This window comes from Pinus tabuliformis, chromosome 9, assembly GCF_031772625.1.
Source record: "Pinus tabuliformis cultivar Carrire ecotype Pingquan chromosome 9, CPIR1, whole genome shotgun sequence".
Taxonomy (NCBI): Eukaryota; Viridiplantae; Streptophyta; class Pinopsida; order Pinales; family Pinaceae; genus Pinus; species Pinus tabuliformis.
In genome coordinates, this window is record NC_142307.1 from 447,084,569 (window position 1) to 447,110,124 (window position 25,556).

The 25,556-nt window shown below is 32.2% G+C and overlaps 1 protein-coding gene and 2 pseudogenes across 1 annotated transcript; all 3 read right to left on the reverse strand.

Annotated features, from left to right (window-relative positions):
* Positions 1 to 1,144: 1,144 nt before the first annotated feature.
* Positions 1,145 to 11,107, reverse strand: LOC149149091 (GDP-L-galactose phosphorylase 1-like; annotated as a pseudogene).
* A 10,252-nt stretch (positions 11,108 to 21,359) lies between these two features.
* Positions 21,360 to 21,785, reverse strand: LOC149149092 (uncharacterized). Its single transcript, XM_089438378.1, has one exon. The coding sequence runs from the start codon at positions 21,699 to 21,701 to the stop codon at positions 21,411 to 21,413; it is 291 nt and encodes a 96-aa protein (XP_089294504.1). The 5' UTR covers positions 21,702 to 21,785; the 3' UTR covers positions 21,360 to 21,410.
* Positions 21,786 to 23,460: 1,675 nt separating this feature from the next.
* LOC149149093 (GDP-L-galactose phosphorylase 1-like) lies at positions 23,461 to 25,009 on the reverse strand (annotated as a pseudogene).
* Between the last annotated feature and the right edge of the window lie 547 nt (positions 25,010 to 25,556).

The following is a 25,556-nucleotide window of genomic DNA, read 5'->3' on the forward strand; positions in this document are numbered from 1 at the left end:
ATACCTAATTTTTTTGTTTTTTAATTCATTTTACTATTTTTTAATTCATTTTACTATACTATAAGACATTTTTTTTTTAAATTATTTTTACTTTATTATATTCATTATATTTTATAGTTAATCTTTAATGATTAAATGCTATTATTGTTATCTATCACTTAATAAATGTTTTTTGGTAGGTAAGCACCCAATGGGATTTGAACCAGTAACTTATCACAAGGAGTGCCTTAACAGTGCACCCATTCACCGTCAATCCAAAGCCCCACGGACTTATCACTTAATAAACATTATTTTAATTATGTTGGTTCAAATCTATATTTCTAAAAAATATCAATTCGAATCAATGGTAAATTTCATTATATATATATATATATATATATATATATATATATATATATATATATATATATATATATATATATATATAGAGCTTTACTTTAGGTTCATACCCTTCTAGGGTACTAGCTAGCTTGGAAATTTGGAAATGGATGGTTTGTGAATGTAGGTATGGATCTTTTATTGAATGTGATGGTTCTCTCACGACGATGTTTTTTTAAGATGCAATGAAACCATAACTTTGACTTGTTCTGCTCGCAAGAGTAAAGACATTCTTGGCGAAATGGGTGAAGAGCTTAGTGAGCATTGCCTTTATTGGGAATTGAAGTGATGCTGTTTAGTAAAATGAATATATCAACAAGATTTAGTTGTTTCATATGCATTTATCTTAGAAGCATCACTCCACCTTTCTCAGACTTCGATGATACTCTCTTTTTGGGTGCTTTTCTTTCTATGGGAAAAGGAATGTTAAGGTAATAAGTTTGCCACATTGGTTCATGACGCGAATTTGCATAGTTTTGAGATATCATAGTTGTAATCATATGTCTATAGTTACAAATTAGTTATCAAACAGAAAAAAATAGAAATGATACATATTCTTAGTGGCTTTATATTTATACATAAAAGCCTGCAATTGGAGAGTATCACAACAATACATGGAGCGAATTTGTATCGAATGTCATCTTTCTAACCACTGCGTATAGTACCACAAAGGTATATTATACATGTCTTCATCAAAGGTACGACAATGTTCATTACTGATATGCTTCTAAGCCAAAAACATTGAACCCCCAAAGAAGCCATTTATTTAAACATTTCCGGGACTATTTCTGAAACCTTGTGTATAGGGGTATCCTCTTTTTGCAATCAACCTATCGTTTAAGTTTTTAAATGCATTCATGTTCTTCCACATAGAAGGATTAACTTGAGTATCTAATATCTCTTGGTCCACTTCTCCCAAAGCTTGTTTTTTTGCATAATGCTAGTTACATAAACAATTTGAAGATATTTAGTAATATGCAAAGGGATTCTATACTTTATAAAAAGAAACAAGTATCAACACAACCATCAATGCAAACTACACTACTACATGAGGGAGGAACACATATTGGTAATATGCTATTACAATATACCCGAGGAAACGAAAACATTGTTTTGCAGCAATTTGCAATGAGAACATTGTATGGTATGTTGTTACGTTGAATACAAATGCAAGCACTACCAACAACATCAGAGGGATCCTCCAAAGTGTTACCCCCTTCAAGAACCAGGCCCCTCACAAGATAGTCAAGAAGCTCCAAGATATTGTCCCCACCTTCTCAGAACTCCATCGTACTCCTTTTGTGGGTGCGGGAAAGAACGTTAAGATAATAATCATTCCACATTGATTCATCACGTCAAATTGTACAATTTTAGGATATCATAGTTGTAATCACATCTCTATAGTTCAAAATAAGTTATTGAATAAAAAAATTAAAACGATGAATTATTTAACATTTTATTTATGTTCAAAAGTTGCACCAAAACAGTTTCAATGCGTAAAGAGTCACATGTTGCAACTGAAATAGTGTACTTAAGTGGAAGTGTAGATGGTTTATAGTTGCAAAAGATCCGAGGCTATTGTAACCAAGACGAAAAATTGGATTGTCAGCCTCGAAAACCAAATGCAATGGTAACGATAAGCTATCATGGTAAATACATTGGGGAAATCATTCCAATACTCTAGGCACAATTACCACATGCCCCTATTCAATTGGATTCACCTGCAGTATAGAAAAGAATAACATTAGAAGTGCATCAATGAACAATAAAAAACCCCAAACACTCCATGAAAAGGTATTGTCATAATAATTATTTCTAATTAAATTTATGGAACACACATTTGGACTGTCAAGGCATGAAGCATCTCTTTGTGCCCTACTTTGGTGAAGTTGAACTTACTGGGGTTGAAGCCCTGCAAGACCTTCTACACTTGAAATACAGTAGGACATTTCTTAGGATGACGTCCTTCATTCAGTTGAGCAATGAAACCATATTCTTCTAGGATGATCTACAATTTATTACCCCCGCATAGTCTGCAGATAGAATCCATGTTAAAACGTGTCCTTAGAAACATCACCCCAAAAGGCATAACCAAATTAATGTATGTTCAATAAGAAATTTCAAGAATTTGCTTCACATTTTTCACTTTGAAATTTTATATGTTCCTACAATTTTCCATACATTCAATGCTTTTATGGGACGCAATATTTTTAGTATGTATTAGGTTCCTGCATCTAAAATAGTTCCAACAATTCTTAGTAACTCTCACAATAGCTAAACTATTTATTTACATAGCAATGAATATAAAAGGTGAGAGAGTGAGGGTATTGATTTAAATCCTACAAAGAAGTGGGATACCTATTTGAAGAATAGAGAAAACAAGTGTATTAATCTCACCTTGTAAAACTGAATATAATTCTACAGGAGACTGACATTCATGCGAACAATGGAGATATTGGTAGAAATCACAAATTTTACAAGCTCAAAGAAAGGTAAATGGGAAGGCTAGATATAACCCATAAAATGAAGAATAATTTTCATTAGTATGGTCATTCCAAAATGTAAGTATATTAATGTAGTAGCTGCATAGAAAGAAAACAATAACTCCACTTCATAGATTAGAGAATTCACCCATCTAACACATATTCTTCCCATTCCCCCAAATTATTGGTAATGTTGTGACCTAGAATAGAAATAAATTCAAATCACTAAAACTCTCTCTCTCTCTCTCCCTCTCTCAAAAATGTATATGTATTAGAATTTCGCATCAAATAAAAGGTTTCGAGCTTAATGATTTCGCATCAGGTGTATAGAAAAAAGACGCATACTGAGCAATACTTGCATGCTTCTTCGCATCATTTCCCCGCTCAGAAGTTAGGGGTTCTTAGCACGCTTGCCACCCGCGCGGTTAGAATTTCGAATGAGGAGAGCCTGGAAACGGAGAAGGCTCACCTCCTAGAAGTCTTTGAGAAGAATGGTTACAATAGGCACCTCGGGCAAAAAGCCTTCCTCAGGGCCAGGAAGGAGCCTTCTATCCGAAGGGTTCCTAATGATCGTAGCATGGGTGTGAACCTTCCTTACATCCAAGGAACCACGGACAGGATTGCGAGGATTCTGAGGAAGTATGATGTGCCCGCTACTTTTAGACCTCTCAATATGATCCGTAGTTCCCTCAGGTCTGTGAAAGACCCGATTGACCCTAAGGACATGAAGGGCGTCTATGTCATTCCCTGTTCCTGTGGGACCCCTTATATTGGTGAGACTGGTCGCTCGATCAATCAGCGGATTAGCGAGCATTCGGCTGACTTAAGACATGGGAGGACTAAGTCCTCGGCCCTGGCTGAGCATGCGGGAAATACTATGCATCATGTGTGTATAGAGGAGGCTCAAGTCATTGCCAAAATTGCGCAGTTTCACCATCGCAAATTTAGAGAGGCCCTGGAGATTGAGAAGAGGCCGAACAATCTTAATAGGGATGATGGCTGGAGGATTAGCAGGTGCTGGGTCCCAGCCTTGTCTTCCTAGCCTCCTCTTCCCCCTTTCTGTTAGGTCTTAGGGTTTCTGCCTTTCCCCCTCCTTTAATTTCTCTTTGGGCAAGTTTGTCCCAGTTCTTTGGAGTGTTTGAGTCCTTAATATGTTATGAATTAATCTCGGGCTATGCAGTGTATTATCCTGTTATGATACTATTGGGCATGTTATGATTAGATTTTTTCCAAAATTTCATAATTATTTCTATTATAACCTTAGAATTGAATCTCCCTTTAACTATCGTCTAAAAAAACCCCCTTTTTTTAAACCTTAATGACATAGTTATTAATATTGATAAATTATGATATACCTTTAATATTAGTTATAGTAATAAACATTAACTTTATCAAACCTAAATTTTGATATTTATCGTGTAAGTAATAATATATTTACCTAAGGTCTTAGTTACCTTTAATAATTTATTGGGATTAATAAATATTGAACTAATATTAATTATTTAATTAGGTTTATTGAATAAATTAGGATATACCAATAATATTAGTTATTCTATTATTAATAGACTTGGCTTTAACAGCCCTATATACTATGGTATTTACCTAATGTGACTAAATTCTAGGAATAATATTGGTTTATCAATCTGTTTGGGATTATAAATTAGTTATAGATTATTAATAAACATATATTATTATTATCTTAATGGACCATTATATTTAAATACTAAATATGATATAATCTAAAAAACATAATATTGAAAATCTAACTTACCGAGGACAATTGAATAATTATTACTCAATTACCTAGGTAACTATATTCTAAAAACAGTTGATTACCTTTACTTGTATTATTAAATATAGATTATTTAATATAGATATTTTATTAATGACCATCAGAGTTAAAATATTAATATTAGACTATGAATTCTCTTAATAATTAAAGAATAATAATAATTTATCTATTTTTAATTAACAAACGAATGCCTTATTTACCTAGCTCGAGAAATATTAATTAACCTTTTTAGGGGTTTGACCAGGATCTTTGGGTTATATATGATTTTTTATATTTATTAAATTTATTAATTTATATTTTTAGATTTATTTTTATTTAATAAATAAATAAATATAAATTATTATTAGTTATATTTTTATTTATTTAAATAAATAAATATAAATTATTATATTCTTTATATTTTTATATATTTAATTAATAAATAAATTATTTATTTATTTAGTTATCTCACTCCTAATTTAACTAAATTTATATATATATATTTAATTTCGATTTTTTATTTATATATTTATTTAATAAATAAATAATTTATTATTTTATTTAATTATCTATATATTTAGTTATCTCACACCTAATATAACTAAACTTATATATTTATTTATGATTTATATTTATAAATGAAGTAAATAATTTACCTTTGCTATTATATTTATATTTTTAGATTTATTTTTATTTAATAAATAAATAAATATAAATTATTTATAGATTTTTATTTATCTTAATAAATAAATATAAATTATTATAATTTTATATATTTATATAATTATTTAATAAATAAATAATTCATTATTACTTTATTTATATAATTATATATTTATTTAGTTATCTCATACCTAATTTAACTAAATTTATATATATTTATTTATTTTGGATTTATTTATTATTATATTATAATTTTATCATTGATATATTTAATTACTTCTTACCTATTTTAACTAATTTTGACCTTGCTCCTTAAGTCAACCTTTGGCCCGGTAACCGTTGGTGTCTCTGCTCTAGCTATTTAAACAGGCTAAGCTGGATCAGTTCTTCAACTTGTCCTGACGATGAACCACACTGGTTGGTTCGAAACGCGTCGACAAAAGATTGATTATGTGATTGTGCTGAAGATTTTCTAAACGATTTGTAAACAACACAAGCAAAAAATCAAAAGAAGTCATCCAACTAGAGAATACATATCAATAAACTTTAAAATTATAATGCTTCAATATGATAAAGTTAAATAACAAGAGATCCTCTACATTGAGATGAGGTGTTTGTCTTACATATAAATTCTTTGATAGTAATTTCCCAGCTTGATATAGATTCTCAATAACCTCTGTCACTACTTTAGTGGTTTGTTGAACAGTTTCTTGATGATATTTTTGAGCTTTTTGAGTTCTATGTTTTCAAGATTTGCAAAGATAATGATTGTTTAAAATGTTTTGTAAAAGTCTAGTTAATACTATTAGGTGTAAGTAATATATCAGCCCAATTTTAGGTAGTTATGATAGTATTTATATTTTATTGGAATAGTGAAAAAGAACCAAACTTTGTGAGAGCCAGCAAGATCTTCCACATTGATGTATGCATCCTTAACCAAGGGACAAAACAAGTTTGTTGTGTATAGAACCAAACAATAAAACCGGGTCTTACATATCCATTGAACTATATTTTTGGTTAGTGGTTTTGCAATTATACATAAAATCCCTCATTTGGAGAGTCTCATAACAATACATGTAGAAAATGTGCATCAAATGCCATCTTTCCAACCACTGAGTACATTACCACAGTATATTATACATGTCTTCATCAAAGCTATGACAATGCTCATTACTGGTATGCTTCTAACCCAAAAAATTTGAACCCCCAAAGAAGTCATTTATCTAAACATTTCCTGGACTATTTCTCAAACATTGTATATAGGGGTATCTTCCTTTTGCAATCAACTTACCATTTATATATTCCCACATAACATTATTAACTTGAGTGTCTAATATATCTTAGTCCACTTCTCCCAAAGCCGTGTATTTCTACTTAGCATTAGTTATATACACAATTCGGAGATGTTTAGTAATATAAAAATGGATTATACACTCTATTAAAATAAATAGGTCTCAACATAACCATTAATGTTAACTACACTGCTGCATGAGGGAGGAACAAATATTGGTAATATGCTACTACAATATACCTAAGGAAACAAAAAATCCTTTTTGACACCAATTTGCAATGAGAACAGTGTATGGTATGATTTTATCTTGAAGACATATGACAACACTACCAACCTCATTGGAGAGATCCTCCAAAGTATTACCCCCTTAGAAAAATAGACCCTCATAGGATAGTCGAGAAGCTCCATGATATTGGCCCCACCTTTCTCAGACCTTCATGGTACTTTTTTGGGATTCTTTTTCAATGAGGAAAGGAATGTTGAGGTAATAACCTTTCCGCATTAATTCATCATGCCAATTTTGACAATATTTAGATATCATAGCTGTGATCATATCTCTATAGTTTAAAAATTTGTTATCGAATAAAAAAAAATAAAAAGAGTGAAATAATTAACCTCTTCTTATTTCTATTCAAAATTTCCACCGAAACTGTTTCAATCCAAAAAGAGTGAAATGTCACAACTAAAATAGTGGAGTTAAGTGGAATTGTAGTTGGTTTATAGTTTTAAAATCTCAGAGGCTCTTGTACCCATGACGAGAAAATGGGTTCCCAGCCTTGACAACCAAATGAAATTCTAACAACAAGCTATCATGGTTAATGTGTTTAGGCAAGTAGTCCAATACTCAAGAAGCACATTATCACACTCAATTGGACTCACCTACAATATAAGAAAGAATAACATGAGAAGTGCATCAAAGTGCACTCAAAATGCTCAAACATTGCATCAAAAGTTTCTTCCATCCCCACTATTTATGCTTACATTTATAGCAATCAGATTTAGACTATCAAAGATAGGGAATTTTTCCAAAGACTAAAATTTTTTTTGCTCACTTTCTTCAAAATGGAAAAACACCTCTTCCTCACCTACTTTGGTGAAGTTGAATTTACTAGGGTCAAAGCCCTAAAACACCTTGTCCACTAAAAATTTAGTAGGACATTTCTTAATATGACACCATTCATTCAGTCTAGAAATGAAAGCATATTTTAAAGTGATGACCTGGAATTTAATACCCCCACACAGTTTGTGGATACAATCCATGTCAAAACATGTCCTTAAAAACATCACCCAAAAAGACATACGAAAATTAATCTATGTTGAATAAAAAATTTCAATAATTTGTATCACATTTTGCACATTGAAATTTTATATGTTCATGTTTTTTTCCACACTTTAAACACTTTTATTGGATGTAATACTTTTAGTATGTATTTGGCTCCATTTAAAAAAAATACCAACAATCCTAAGTACTTTGACAACAGCGCAACAATTTATTTACATACAAATGAACAAAAAAGGTGAGAAAGTGAATGTCTTGATTTATATCCTTCAAAGGTGTGGGATACCTGTTTGCAAAATAGAGAAAACAAGTCTATCAATCTCACCTAGTAAAAATAAACGTAATTCCACATGAGACTCACATTCATGCCAACAATGGATAAATTGGAACATATCATAAATTTTGCAAGCTCGGAGAAAGTTAAATGGGAAGGTTAGATATATCCCATACGATGAAAATAATTGTCTTCATTGTGGTCATTCCAAAATGTAAGTCTGTAAATGTAGTACCTGCATAGAGAGAAAACAAGAACTCCACTTCATAGATTAGAGAATTCACCCATCTAACACCTATTTTTACCACTCCCCCAAATTATGAGTAGTGAAAGAAAACAAGAACTTCACTTCATAGATCAGAGAATTCACCCATCTAACACATATTCATCCCACTTCCCCAAATTATGAGTAGTGTTGTGATCTAGAATAGAAATAAATGCATATAACTCTAACATAGAAATGTATATGTATAATAATTCCACCTGGAAGAAAAGGTTTCAAGCTTAATGGTTTGTACCAAAATAAAATTAAAAATAAAATTGAATCAATGAATATTATTACATGTTTATTTAAAATGTATTTATGTTTAACTAATATATTTATTCTTTTAATAATAATAATAATAATAATAATAATAATAATAAATAAAAAAAATAATAATTTAGCGTTTTATGATATTGAGGTGTATAATGAAGATGTAATTTTGATATGTTTATCAATGTTTACCAATCGTTTAATTTAAATGATCATCCTAATTTAATTATAATTAACTAAACACACTTTTCAATGCTAAAATCATAAAAGCATACATCTTTATAATTCACAGACTCGTTTAATTTATATGATCATCCAAATTCAATTATAATGAACTAAACGAACTTTTCAATACTAAAATCATAGAACCATACAACTTTATGATTCACATACTTTATTACCTATGGAACCATGGTGCAATTTGAAGAAAACAAAAAATTCCTATCAATTTCTTGTTTTTGTAATTTTGTATTGCGTTCTTTCATGTGGGCATGATCTTAAATTAACCTTTTATTTCCTAAAAAAATTTACTTGTAATTTTATTTTCCCTCTTAATTTATCTTAAATTAATTAATTATAGAAAATATCATATCAACACATATAATATTATGTATGTGGTATTAAGTCATGGTATTGGCCCATGGTAATATAAGAGGAGTGATTTACAAGTTAAGAATTTCCATGATAAATTGAATAAATGAATATTGTTACATATTTTTTTAAATGTATTTATATTTAACTAATATATTTACTCTTTTAGTAATAATAATAATAATAATTTAAAAATAAAATCACAATTTGGTTAATTTTTATGATATTGAGATGCATAATGGAAATTTATTTTTGATATGTTTATCAATGTTTACCAACCTTTTAATTTATATGATTATCCTAATTTAATTATAATTAACACGCCATACTTTTCAATACTAAACATGGAATCATATATCTTTATAATTCACATACTCGATTACCTAGGGAAGTATGTCGTGATTTTGAAAATAAAAATGTTTTCCTATCAATTTCTATTTCTTGTTTCAGTACCTGTGTATTGTATTATTTCATGTGCACATAGTCTTAAATTAACCTTTTATTTCCTAAAGAAATTTACTTGTGTTTTTCCCTCTAAATTTATATTAAATTAATTAATTAAAGAAAATATCATATCAACACATATAATATTCGGCGTGTGGTATTGGTAAGTAGTGATATTGGCCCATGGTATTATAAGAAGATATATTTACAAATTAATAATTTCTATGATAAATTGAATCAAGAAATATTATTATTTTTTTTTAATTTATTTATGTTTAACTAATATATTTACTCTTTTAACAATAACAACAATAATTTAAAATCACAATTTAGTTGATTTTTATGATATTGAGATGTATAATAAAAATATATTTTTATATATTTATCAATGTTTATCGACCATATAATTTATATAATTATTCTAATTTAATTATAATTAACTCATTACACTTTTAAATATTAAAAAATAAAACCATACATCTTTATAATTCACCAAATTAATTACCTATAAAATCTTGGTGCATTTTAAATATAAATATCTTTTCCTATGAACTTTTTGTTTTAGTATAAATGTATTATATTCTTTCATGTATGCATGATCCTAAATTAACTTTTTTATTTCCTAAAAAAAAATTACTTTCATTGTTTTTCCCTTATTTCGTGTTTATTAAACTAGATTAGCTACGAAGCCATGCTGCGATTTAAAAAATAAACATGTTTTCGTATTAATGTTTTGTTTTATTACATGTGTATTATAATTTTTCATATGCGGAGTTACTTGTATTATTTTTTCCATTTATATTTAGTACTCGTTGAACTCGAACCATGCTACGATTTTAAAAATAAATACGTTTTCCTATCAATTTCTGATTTTAGTACTGGTATATTATATATTTCATGTGCACATGATTTTAAATTAATTTTTTATCTCCTAAAGAAATTTACTTGTATTTTGTTTCTCTTTTATATTTAGTGCTCGTGGATCTTGTAAATTTTTTTCTTCTTATATTTTATATTTGTTAATCGGGTAGGTTTTTTTAAAATCTAATCATACCCCTTGACCCTACTCATTATAATGAATTTGGGAATCCACCTAAGTGCATTAACCTAATACTTAAGCCCTAAACCATTTATCAAAGCTTAATTCTATATATAATGAATCATTGCTTAAGTCTAAACCTCTAAACCTATGTTCATATAACTTTGGACTATATTCATATGTTAAAACGTTGTAAGACAAATATAAAACCAAGACCATAGGCCTTGACCACAACCAAATTGAAGGTTAGTTGCGAGATGTAACCGCTGGGTAGTTGTCACATGCGGGTAGTTAACGAAGCCGTCGTCAGAACCATCGGGATAGCCGCTAGATGTCAGGTCGTGATTAGACTGCCCCATTCACATGCAGGCGGTCAACCTCCTTTGCCTAGTTAGCAAGCTGCCAATGGTCCTATGGTTATTATAAAGTTTATTTATGGTTTATTTTGTTGAAGTTGTTAAAACAACAAATGTGATGGTCATTAAACCCAGCCTAGGTGTCATGTAACCACAAGACCAATTTCCAAAGCTCATAATGAGGCAACCAAATTCACCCTAAATTTAGCCAAGGTGGTTTTCATGAACCTGGAGGCATTTAAAAGGTGAAGTTTTCCTTCATTGATTAGAAGAGTGGTTTTTTGACTTTTTTCTTGCAGATTCTTGAGGTCCTAGGCAATTTTGTTTTCATTGTTATAGGAGCATCCGGGGTTAGAATTGGAATTCATAAGAGGCGTTGGAAAGCTAGTTTAGTGGACTACCTAATTACAATGAGTAGAAGTGCCTCTGTGCACATTTATACTGATCAAATATCTATGTAATCAACACCTTCTCTTCATTCCTAATAAAAACGGTCATCCATCTTGAAAGCGGACCTGGAGACGTCCATCAGGAACGAACTTCATCATCAATCTCGCTGTTTAGTATCACTGTGTTTTTACTATTTTCTCTTATGTTATGAATCTTTATTATGTTTAATCAACTGTCGTAAAGTCTTCTTCTCAAGTAGTTTTCCTCGATTTCCACACTTTCAGCTCACATTCAAATCATTAATGGTCAATCAATTCTACATCAGTTTTAGTTTATGATCATTTCAGATCATATAATTTGGTGTCAGAGTAGGTTGCATTTGTAGAATTTGCCATTTAGTGTTAACTAGGTCAAATTCGCAACAAGGAGAAGGAATCCTTGAGCAGATCGATCTAGAGATTGGAAAGCGAAGAGTTGATCATAAATCGACCATGTCAGGACGTGATATAGGTGAAAACAATGAAACTAAGATGAGTGAAGAACAGTTTCATCAGGCACTCTTGACTATGCAGCAGATGTTGGGAGAATTGTACGAATAGAAGAAGGTGAGAGATGTAGATTCTTCTTCAAAGGCATCAGAGAAGGACAAAGGTAAAGGGAAGACTGAAACCACCTTCACCTCCATCATCTCCATCATCATCATCTTATTCTTCTTCTTACAGTGTAGAATCTGAAATGGAAAAGAAACCTAAGAAAACATATCTTTTGAAACTTGATGTTAAATTTGAGTTACCTATTTATGATGGAAAAATGAATCCTGAAAATCTAGATAAATGGATTAAGAAGTTAGAAGTGTATTTTCATATTCAGAACATTTCTAGCGATAAAACTAAAATTCAGTGAGCTACACTTGGAATGGGGGGAATAACTTTAATCTGGTGGGAAAGTAAAAATCAGATAGATGTAAAGCATAAAGGAAAAGTCATCTCTTCATGGTCTAAGTTTTTAAAAGGTCTTAGGATACATGCAACAAGCTATTATTGATTGGAAACATCTGAGGCAAGGTAAAGGGTAGAGTGTTCAGGAGTTTACTCGGGAGTTTAGAAAGAAAGCATTGGCACTTAGTATTTCATTGGATACACGCGATTTTTTTTTAAATACATTGACAATTTACATTCATATTTGAAACATACTTTATTGATGTTTACTCCTGATGATTTTGACGAGGTGTGTGTTCAGGTCATACATATTGAATCAGGTGGTAGAAGCTTCAAGTTTTCATCACAGTCATCCAAAGAGTTGGAAACCAAATATTCTAGTGACAGTAAGGGGAAGAACTATTCGAAGGGGAAGAAATCAACGATTGTTCAGAAGGAAAAACCTACTTTTTCTCATTTCCAGAGAATCAATCATGATGAATCAAAGTTCTGGAAACTTCATCTAGAACTTAAGCCCAAAAAGTTCCTTAAGGAGAAGGTTGAAAATAAGGCAATTGCAATAGTCCAGCAAGATCTAGGTTTAGATTCAGGTGATGAAAGGAGGATAACCATCATGGTTGTGATAGGTAAAACTTCTAACACTGGTTCAAGATCGAAAGCTATTGCATATTCATCAAAAATAAATCCTCCACATGAGGATAAGAGAGTTGATTTGTTTTACATAATAATAACTTCGAACCATACAAAGATAGATACAATGTTTGACAGTGGATCACAAGCGAATCTAATCTCTGAATATTTAGTTAAAAGTTTGGGTTTGGAAAGACATAATCATCCAAGACCTTACCCATTAGGATGGCTAATCAATGGAAACATCATGTAATAAATGAAGAAAAAGTGATTCAAACAAATAAACAGTTAAATCAATACTTCGAAGACAAACTAAGTTGCAGCAAGTTCACTTAGTAAATAGGAAAAAGAAAAGTATGTCAATTCAAGTAGCTGGTTTGATATCAAGTATACCTTTGATTGTCTCTATCATTATGAAAAATAGATTGTTTATACATATTGATGGTATTAAACAACATCTAGTAGAGACTATTTTCAAAGATTGTGAATCACTAACTCATGGTTCTTAGTGGAAAGAAATCAATTTCCATGTTTATAATAGGTTGTTTGCCCATCATCGTAAGTTGTTCATACTACAGATGGATGAAACAGGTCACCGACTCAAAAATTTCCATGGTTAACATCATCACGGTCAACACTTTCAAGTGATTGATCGAATGTATTAGTACATCGTCAAGTCAAGGTGGAAAGAGAGGGAGTTCTACCCTCATCGACTAATTTTTTAGTCGAACTTTTGTTGTTCAAAAGCTTTCAAGTGGAGAGGAATTATCTAGGAGGATTCCATTGATTCATTTGCACAGGTGTTCAAGTGTCATCATCAGTATTCAGTGTCGTCGTCAATTACATTAAGATTCGACAGTTTGACAATGTTGGTTATGGATCAGGTTGTTGAGGTAATGTTTATGGTTTTCATGGCGTTGAGTGGATATGGGTTTGTACCTAGCTGTCGACTTGTGTCCATCAACAGTTCCGCTAGGATTGGTCGATGACATGTGTCGTGTCGTTGCCTCAAAAATTGATCATCATTATGGTTTGTCATCCACTTTGCAGGGTTTGATATGATTTGTCGACAAAGGTTATCATCCTATGATATTGGTACAAATGTCACTTTTTTATGAAGAAAAGGTACATAGGTTATTTTGTGAAACCTAAACCTAATACAAACCTAATGCTAAAAACCTAATCCCTAAGTGTATTAACCTAACACCTAAGCCCTAAAACATGTATCAAATCCTAATTCTATACCTAATGAATCATTGCCTAAGTCTAAACCCCTAAACCTATGCTCATATAACTCTCGGACTATATTCATGTGTTAACACATTGTAAAACAAATATAAAAAAAGGACCATAGGCCTTGACCACAATCGCGTCGGAGGTTAGCTTCCAGATGTAACCGCTGGGCAGTTGTCACATGCGGGTGGTTAATGAAGTCGTCGCCGGAACCATCAGGATAGATGGCAGATGTCAGGTCGCGGTTAGACTGCCCCGTTCACATGCAGTCAGTCAATCTCCTCTGACCGATTAGTAAATCACAAGTGGTCCTGTGGTTATTATAAAGTTTATTTATGGTTCTTTTGTTGAAGTTGTTAAAACAACTAATGTGATGGTTATTAAACCTAGCCCAGGTGTCATGGAACCACAAGATTGAGTTCTAAAACTCAACCTGAGGCAACCAAATTCACCCTGAATTCAACCAAGGTGGTTTTCATGAAACTGGAAGCTTTTAAAAGGCAAAGTTTTCCTTCATTGATGAGAAGAATAGTTTTTTGACTTTTTGCTGGAAGATTTTGGAGGTCATAGGCAGTTATGTTTTTAGTGTTACAGGAGCATCCGAGGTGAGAATTGGAATCTATAAGAGGGGTTGGAAAGATGGTTTAGAGGGATATATGATGACAGTGATCAGAGGTGCCTACATGCACATTCAGACTGATCAAATCTCTGTGTAACCAACACCTTCTTTTCATTCCTAATTAAAACGGTCGCCCATCTTGAAAGTGGAAATGGAGATGTAGGCCATCAGGGACGAACTCCGTCATCAATCTTGATGTCTGGTATCGCTGTGTTTTTACTGTTTTTACTTTTTTTATGTATCTTTATTATGTTTAATCAACTGTCGTAAAGTCGTCTTGTCAAGCAGATTTCCTCGATTTTCGCACTATCAACTAACATTCAAATCATTAATTATCAATCAATTCTACATCAGTTTTAGTTTATGATCATTTTAGATTAGTTACGTAGGCATGGGGTTTAAAATTTGACTATCTCAATCTCATTCTCATAAACATGCCCAATTAGGAACTTACAGAGGCCATGAAAATCACAATGTACTAATTCCATATCGAGCTCTCATGGAGTCATGTATCTTTCTATGCCAGGCTTTGGCCTTGAAATGACTTTCTAAACTATAAGAAAATGCCTATAAAGGATCGTCTTTCTGAAAGAAAACTTCTGCTTCAGGAACTTCAAGTCTCCATTCATCCAAAAAGTAATGAAAACCAAAAGAAAATTTTTAATAAAACATCTTCCTACATCTCGAGATCATTTCTTCCAACTACCTTCACCTAGGATAGTCAAATTGTTGAACATTCTCCAATTGTCTAACATATAATCCAAAGGCTCAATGTGATAACAAATGGATAGGAGGGAAGTTATTTTCAAAGGGGAATGCTTGATGGTATAAATATAGAGAAGGGAAGTTATTTTGTAACTATTGATCTCATTGTCCCCTTGCACTTTCCTACTTTCCATTGCCTTCTTTCTCCAAATCCAATGTGCTCCAAGAATTCTCCAAGAAAACTCTAAGTGTGGAAGAGTGTGAGAGAGAAAGAAATAGAAGGGAGCTCCAAGCTAAAGATGGCAAAAGTCTAACGTTGAAAAATGACATGAACTGAACCTCAAAAGCCTATTTATAATTGAGGCCTCTATTTTCCCCATTTTCCTCTATTTTTACTTAAATTTCACTCTCATGAAAATATGTGACCTTTCACCTTTCTTTTCTCCTATTTTCCACTATTTTCATAAATAAATGTCAATAAATGCCTCTTTTTCTTTACCATTTCCTTTTCCAATTTTCTTTAGCCATAATAAACCAAATGAATACCTAGGACTTTTTTCCCAATATTCACCTTGGGATATGTGTCCCATGACCTTGGTCTTATTTTTTCCTTTATTAACTTTATTACATGTATTTTTATCCAGGGTTATTACATAACACTCCCCCTTAGGGGAACATCATCCTTGTTGTTCAATGACACCTATAACTAGTAAGACCACTAAAAACCAAAACATACTACCCCATAGAGATTTATAACCCAATTCATTGCAATATTTATAATGACATCTTAATGAAAACATGATAACCATACCATGTACTAGTTCTTTATAACACAACTCATTACAATACTTACAATCAGAACCACATATACTCATGAACATTTTCTTCAACTAGAAAATAATAATACTTTTTATGGAGCTTTAACCACAACTCGATAGAGTATTTACAATAATATACACATATATACATATGAAAATTTACTTAACCAACAAATAAAAGGATATGGTGCCAGTATAAGTAACAAGGGAATTTATATGCTTACACCTCCACCCTCAAAGTAGTACTAGGATTCACCTCCTTCTTAGGAAGCCTGGAATCCACTGCCAAAGACAAGCCTACATCCATTGTCCACGGTAAAATCTCGTGCCACTTGTCTTCTCAACAAACAACTACTAGCTCATTATTCTAGGGGAACCCCATGCTGGGAAAAATATTGAGGGGGTGGGGGTGAATCAATATTTTAAAACTCACTTAAACCTTTCAATTTCTTATTTAGATTTCTATATGCTACTTTCATTAAGTAAAACATCGTATGTTCGCACCAATGATGAAGGACAACTACATATATCCAATTAACTAAATTTTCATATATTTTGCCATTTGTTCTACTTTAATGAGTGTATCATCACTTCATTAAAATTTAATTAAAAAGTATCCATGAGAAGTAAAAAAAAAAAAACCATCATACATATCAACATAACAACACATGAAGAGACCATAATTTTTAGGTGGAAACCCAATGTGCAGAAACCATTGTTATTGTTCTCTTTGTCTTCATCCTCTATTATAAATTAAAATATCTTAAAATATTGTATTGGCACATACTATTACCAGTACGCAATCACCCACCTACACAAGGATACAATCATCTCTCATTCTCCAACACCCACTAGAAGGGAAATCCAATCCTCTGATCTCATTTACTGGTACCCACCTGAAGAGAGCTCCAATCCCCTAATCATATTTACCAACTACCAGTTCATATTGATTTATCTTCTTCTTGTTCATATTGTTTTGATCGATCTATTGGCTTCCGCTGTTTGAAAGTAGAAGTAGATTATTCTCATGTGCTCTCGTACATTGCATGAGCTTGTGAATCTACAATATTTTATATATTTAACATAGGTTTTGATATCCTGCTCATCTAGAAGGCATGATATCCTTGTCTTCCAGATCACGTAGTTAGATGCACCCTCCAACTGATCCTGATCTCGCAACCCATGAGCTGCCATTTTTGCCAATGAAATTTCAAATTGCCTCCTCTCTCCTTTGCGTTGTTGCTAGGCTGGCCTACGGACCCCATGTTGGAGTTAGTAGATTTGCGGCTCCCTCCTGCTATTTAGCAAATCAGAATTTAGACTTCTTGGCTGGAAGTCCTTTGAGGAAGAAGTCCCTTAAGTGTGTCTTATTCTCACTCCACTGATGCTATTTTGACAACAGCTGCTGCAAAATATCTGCGTCCCTGTTGAAGATATGCTCTACAAGGAAACGTATGATGCTCACTTCTACCTCTGCAAAGCTTTGATTTGGAGATCAAATTTCTGTATCAACCTGCTCTGAAAAATTGAATTCTCCTCAAAACTTTGACCTCCTTAGCCCAAGGACTGCGCTGCCTCTGGGGTTTCGAATTGCTACCTCTGCAGTAATTTCAAATTCCTCTTCCTTTCTGCTTCTGATCTCTTCTGCTCGTGATTTGTGTTGTTATACCATGTGAAAATTTAGTTAGTTGATTCCTACTACAACAACTGATTTTAATTCTTCTTATTGTTAATTCAATTAAACAATTTACTTGTTGTGTTCTACGACAAATATTGAATTAAATACACTACAACCTACATAAATAAAAACGGTGGAATCTAAATACAAGACAGACAAGAAATAATTATCACACACATCTACACAATTATTTTTGGAAAAATGTCCCCGGAAAAACTTAGTGTGGGAAAACTAGTGTAGTAGTTGAGGGTTTGTATGATTAAGGAGTAGTAATCTAAGTACAAATTTATGGATCCTTCAGAACTAGCAATCCATGCAGAGAAAACATATGAAAATCATCTAGTGAGAAAGTTCCCACTTCCATTGGTAATTCGACACTAACCTTATCTCAAGATGAGCTACCCCTTGCTGCCTCTGTACTGCCTTCTCATCTGAGCTTAATCAGTTTTGTGTCAGCCTACTGGGACAAGTGTAGCTCTCTCCCTCTGATCCTGATTAGCTTCTACTTTGGGAAATAGATCTTTTGGCTCTCCAGGCTTCCACTCTAGCTTCTTCATATAAAACTCGACTTCTCCTCATTAAATACGAATCTCCCTCTAAAGGTATGCGCTGCCTCTCTTCACTGCATCTACATTTCTATGGAGTACACTCTCTCTCTTCTATGCACTCCCCGAATCTGGAAAAACTTCCTTCCAAATAATATCTCTTTCCCTCACTGCAAGAAACCACTTCGAATCTCTCTTTGGTAACTATTGCGTCACTCCCTTCGGAAATTTGATCTCTGATATCTCACTCGATGTTCTCTCCAACTTCTGAGTAATCCTGCTCTTATAATCATTCATTTGAGAACCAATGACCTAGATTAGATTCTAATCAATGACTCAAATAATTTTTGATTGATCCTCGTCTTCTTCTGGAAGTTTCACCTATAGATTGGTTAACACCATTTAATTATTTTAATTTCCTAAGCTTAGACTTAGGGACCCATTAAAAATAATTAATTATTTTAATAAAACTGTCGCGAGGTGGAATTTCCCAAAATGATTTCTATGTATTATGGAATATATGTGCCCAAGCCTCCCTACAATTTTTGAAGCTTACAGCACATCGGATACTATCAGAAATCAACAATTTAAACCTTTATAAGTCATGCTAGCCACATATTCTAGGAATCAAAAGTGCATATCATCATGTTTATATTCATATCATCACTAAGTTTGAAATTGTCCTTTTTACAAATAGTGGTATGCATGACATCTACACTTTAGCATGGAAATTAGAGAACAAATAACATATTGGAATCTTCCATTCCTATCATTTGAAATTATGATGTCAACACATTCATACAATGCACAACCATCATCAAAATTATATAGTAGAGCCCCACTTCCTTCTGGACAAATAATGAGGATGATTCATTACTTGTGTTAATATTTCCAAAAAATTTAAATATTACAATTCGTCATGACATCTGCAATATGGGTAGTAAAAGGGTTTTCACACTAGAATACAAGTGTACACCTCAACTTCACATTTTTGACCTGTTCAATGGTCCATAAGGCCAAAAGTGCCAGCTTTTCAAACTCAAAACAACCTACAACTTTTTCAAATTGGGGTGCATTACTAAACATTAAAACCCACTATTCACAGTAAGAAGTTGTGTTTTGAGAAAGACACAAGTTCCTTTTATTCCATTTTATTTCTAATGATAGACTAGTCAATTGTAGTCATAGCTCGTTATGGTAAATTTATAGTGAGTATTCTAAGTGAGTGATGAGTCATTCCTAAAAAAAATACTCATTTTACTCTCTAATATTTAGCTTTGAGCTATTTCAACTAATGTATTTCGGAATCATATATTTGGAGAGCACTTTCTAGACAATGCAAGGAAATGTCACTTGATAAATAGGTTTAGATGTTTCTAAATTTACATTGTTATCATATTAATATAAATAGGTCCCAAAAGTAAAAATAATATTACACATGTTTTAATGAATTCAATGATTAAGAAATAGAGTAAATTAGAAAAATAAAAGCATTTGTTACCACTTTATGTATACTTTTATTTCATTCTTCCTTCTCAACATCTATAGTTGTATTCAAATGACAAATATTTGATGTCTAAAATTATTAGATATAGGAAGAATGAGATCCCCTACAATAGATATGATGTAATAACTTATTATAATAAGGTTGTTAGGTATGAATTCTCTCAATTTTCCTATATGACCATAGTCATTACTAAGAATTTTGTTGAACAACATGGCAAGTAGTCCAAAGCATATGTATGAGTTCCTTGTTTCATTCGAAGCACATGCCATTTCTTCTAGAAAAATTACAATGAGAAACGAAGAAAAGAATGAAAATATTTAAGGATGAACATGCAATACTATGAATCATTTAGTTCATATCTTAGAGTTGATTCATGACTAAATTTACATGCATGCCATGTATAGTTCTTTTATGATATACGAAAGGGTTAAGAAATATATATATATATATATATATATATATATATATATATATATATATATATATATATATATATATATAATTTTTTAATACACAAGTTTTAGAAATATTAATGGACCAAAATTAAATGTTGAAATTAAGTTTCATTTGGTATCATTTGGATGGATATTCAATTTATTACAGAGAAACATTATGAGATATGTTAAATTTTTAATCATTAATTGACATGCCTTGACCTCAAACCATGTCTTTATATTTGATCCCTGAAGGCAACCGTTATCACATCATGATGAGAACAAATCATTTAGAAAGTTGTAAACACTATTTATATCCTAAGAGTTAATAGATGAATTCACAATTTTTCCATAAAATAATCTTGAATCCTTTAGGCCAAAATGAATTTTTGATATGTTAGTTTAAAGAGTATGAATATAGAGGGAAATATAAAATATTAATTAAATTTAAAAAAATACTATTTTTAGGTTTAATAAAACTTTATAATATGTAATACTATTGTGTTTATCACCACTAACAATATAAATGTGTTCGAATACTATTCAGATAAAATAAACATTCATATCATCATGCATAAATAACTAACTGTAACCATTATTTTAAAACTTACACCAACAAAGTTCACAAAATTTTATAGAGATTGAGACAACAGAAATGTTTTGCCAAATGATTACATTACATGAATGGCATTTATTTATTTACTTGCTAGGAGGTGAAGAGAACCTAAGGTAAAAGCAAGCAGACCACATTAGGGATGTGCATGTGCTCCTGGTGAGATTTAATAACACAAAATATGAGACCAGGGAGATTAAGCATGCGGGATAGGACGAAGGCGATGGGCATGGGGAGGTGGAGATGGAGGGCAGTGAGAATGAGGGGGTACAGGGTAGCCCGGCTTGTGGCACCCGGATGCGGCCTTTGTCGACCCTTCTGCCAATCTTCCAGAACCTACTTCTTCGTTAGACTTAGCGGCAGCAGCTTCAGCTTCAGCTCCAGCGTGTGTCACCAGGATCGTCGAAGTTAACAACAACATTGCTACTATTGATATCCAGCACAACTGCGCCATTTCCGTCTTCTTGGATTTCATGGCCATGGCCATCTTGTTGATATAAAGTGAAAATAAAATGATGAATTCTAACTCTACTTGCAGAATGTATAACGGAATCGATAATAGAAAAAGGAATTGTGAATTGCGTTTTGGAATTGTTGTGCGATGGATGGATCTTACTTATAGACAACACACCGGCACGGCATGGAGGGTTTACAATCGGTCGAAGGAATTCAGTGAAACTCAACCCGAAATCGTGTCAAAACGAAACCCGACTTTCTCACTCTCCGTTGCGGTCAACATCTATTTGTGCGTGACACTTGTGCTCTCAAATCTGTTACATGAATCCCCAGTATTTGATTTTGCGTGTTAATCTTTGACTCTTGAAATTTAGAATCTGATTTCAACTTGCACGATGATGAATCCTTGTTGCCGGGAATGAAAAGAAGTGCGGGGCAATTCAAATTTAATTTATTCTAAAAGCCCTCATGTTAATTTCTTAACTAGTTTTTTTATCCAATTTCTTAACTCGCTTTCTTATCCAAGGTTGTTTTTGTGTTTTTCTTATTTTTTTGTTTTTCAATTTTTTTTATACTACTCTTTTTGTTTTTTATTTATTTTTTATTTTTATTATTTTTACTTTATTATATTTTATAGTTTATCTCTAATGATTAAATGCTATTATTATTATCTATTAATTAATAAATGTTTTTTTGGTGGGTAAGCACCTACAAGGATTTGAACAAGTGACCTATCACAAGGAGTGCCTTAGAAGTGCACCCATTCACCCTCAATCCAAAGCCCCATGGGCTTATCATTTAATAAACGTTATTTTAATTATGTTGGTTCAAATCTATATTACTAAAAAATATCAATTCGAATCAATGGTAAATTTCATAATATATATGTATATATATATATATATATATATATATATATATATATATATATATATATATATATAGTAAAGAGCTTTACTTCACGTTCATACCCTTCTAAGGTACTAGCTAGCTTGGAAATTTGGAAATGGATGGTTTGTGAATGTAGGTATGGATGTCTTATTGAATGTCATGGTTCTCCCACGACAATGTTTTTTTAAAGATGCAATGAACCCGTAACTTTGACTTGTTCTGCTGGCAAGAGTAAAGACATTCTTTGGCGAAATGGGTGAAGAGCTCACTGAACATTGCCTTTATTGGGAATTGAAGTGATGTTGTTTAGTAAAATGACTATATCAACAAGATTTAGTTGTTTCATATGCATTTATCTTAAAAGCATCACCCCACCTTTCTCAGACTTCGATGATACTCTCTTTGTGGGTGCTTTTTTTATGGGAAAAGGAATGTTAAGGTAATAAGTTTGCCACATTGGTTCATCATGCCAATTTGCATAGTTTTGAGATATCATAGTTGTAATCATATGTCTATAGTTACAAATTAGTTATCAAATAGAAAAAAATAGAAATGATACATATTCTTAGTGGCTTTATAATTATACATAAAAGCCCGCATTTGGAGAGTATCACAACAATACATGGAGCGAATTTGTATCGAATGTCATCTTTCTAACCACTAAGTATAGTACCAAAAAGGTATATTATACATGTCTTCATCAAAGGTACGACAATGTTCATTACTGATATGCTTCTAAGCCAAAAACATTGAACCCCCAAAGAAGCCATTTATTTAAACATTTCCGGGACTATTTCTGAAACCTTGTGTATAGGTGTATCCTCTTTTTGTAGTCAACCTATCGTTTAAGTTTTTAAATGCATTCATGTTTTTCCACATAGAAGGATTAACTTGAATATCTAATATCTCTTGGTCCACTTCTCGCAAAGCTTGTTTTTTTGCATAATGCTAGTTACATAAACAATTTGAATATATTTAGTAATATAAAAAGGGATTCTATACTTTATAAAAAGAAACAAGTATCAACACAACCATCAATGCAAACTACACTACTACACGAAGGAGGAACAAATATTGGTAATATGCTATTACAGTATACCTGAGGAAACGAAAACATTGTTTTGCAGCAATTTGCAATGAGAGCATTGTATGGTATGTTGTTATGTTGAATACAAATGCAAGCACTTCCAACAACATCAGAGAGATCCTCCAAAGTGTTACCCCCTTCAAAAACTAGGCCCCTCACAGGATAGTCAAGAAGCTCCAAGATATTGTCCCCACTTTCTCAGACTTCCATGGTACTCCTTTTGTGGGTGCGGGAAAGAACGTTAATATAATAACCATTCCACATTTATTCGTCACATCAAATTGTAAAATTTTAGGATATCACAGTTGTAATCATATCTCTACAGTTCAAAATAAGTTATTGAATAAAAAAAATTAAAACAATGAATTATTTAACCTTTTATTTATGTTCAAAAGTTGCACTGAAACAGTTTCAATGAGTAAAGAGTCACATGTTGCAACGAAAATAGTGTACTTAAGTGAAAGTGTAGATGGTTTATAGTTGCAAAATATCTGAGGCTATGGTAACCAAGACGAAAAATTGGATTGCCAGCCTCGAAAACCAAATGCAATGGTAACGATAAGCTATCATGGTAAATTCATTGGGGAAAGCATTCCAATACTCTAGGCATAGTTACCACATGCCCCTATTCAATTGGATTCACCTGCAGTATAGAAAAGAATAACATTAGAAGTGCATCAATGAACAATAAAAAACCCCAAACACTGCATGAAAAGGTGTTGTCATAATCGTTATTTTTGATTAAATTTATGGAACACACGTTTGGAATGTCAAAGGCATGAAGTGTCTCTTTCTTCCCTACTTTGGTGAAGTTGAATTTACTGGGGTCAAAGCCCTGCAAGACCTTCTACACTTGAAATTCAGTAGGAAATTTCTTAAGATGATGTCCTTCATTCAGTTGAGCAATGAAACCATATTTGTCTGGGATGATCTACAATTTATTACACCCCCATAGTCTGCGGATAGAATCCATGTTAAAACATGTCCTTAAAAACATCACCCCAAAAGGCATAACCAAATTAATGTATGTTCAATAGGAAATTTCAAGAATTTGCATCAAATTTTGCACTTCGAAGTTTTATATGTTCCTACAATTTTCCATACTTTCAATGCTTTTATGGGATGCAATATTTTTATTATGTATTAGGTTCCTACATCTAAAAAGATTCCAACAATTCTTAGTAACTCTCACAATAGCTAAACTGTTTATTTACATAGCAATGAATATAAAAGCTCAAAAAGTGAGGGCATTGATTTAAATATACAAAGGAGTGGGATACCTATTTGAAAAATAAAGAAAACAAGTGTATTAGTCTCACCTCGTAAAACCCAATAAAATTCCACAGGAGGCTGACATTCATGCGAAAAATGGAGAAATTGTCACAAATCAAAAATTTTACAAGCTCAAAGAAATGGAAATGGGAAGGCTAGATATAACCCATAAAATGAAGAATAATATTCATTAGTATGGTCATTCCAAAATGAAGTCTATCAATGTAGTAGTTGCATAGAAAGAAAACAAGAACCCCACTTCATAGATTAGAGAATTCACCCATCTGTTGAGGGCCCCAAAATCGGGTCAACAACAAGGGGGATACCCACCCGGTCCGGAACCTGGTTGGCGGCTCCTTGCCCGTTTGGAGTAGCGGGTCCGAGTGGGGGTAATGGGACCAGTTTCCCAATGTGAGGTGTGTGTGTGTGTGTGTAGAGTTTGATAATATTGATCTAGGGGTATTTTAAGCTAATTTAATTCTAACTTCTAAACTAACTCTATGCTATTGTAATCTAATGAAAAAAAATACATCTAATCTACGCTAACTCGGGGTATTTTTCTTCTATTATGCGATCTAAAAAGATTTCGAACAATAGCTGGTAATAAAGATAATTCATCTATCATAAGAATAGAAA

Bases quoted from the DNA above. Each gene is read 5' to 3' on its own strand.
- LOC149149092 (XM_089438378.1), bottom strand. From the start codon at position 21,701: ATGGCCATGGCCATGAAATCCAAGAAGACGGAAATGGCGCAGTTGTGC.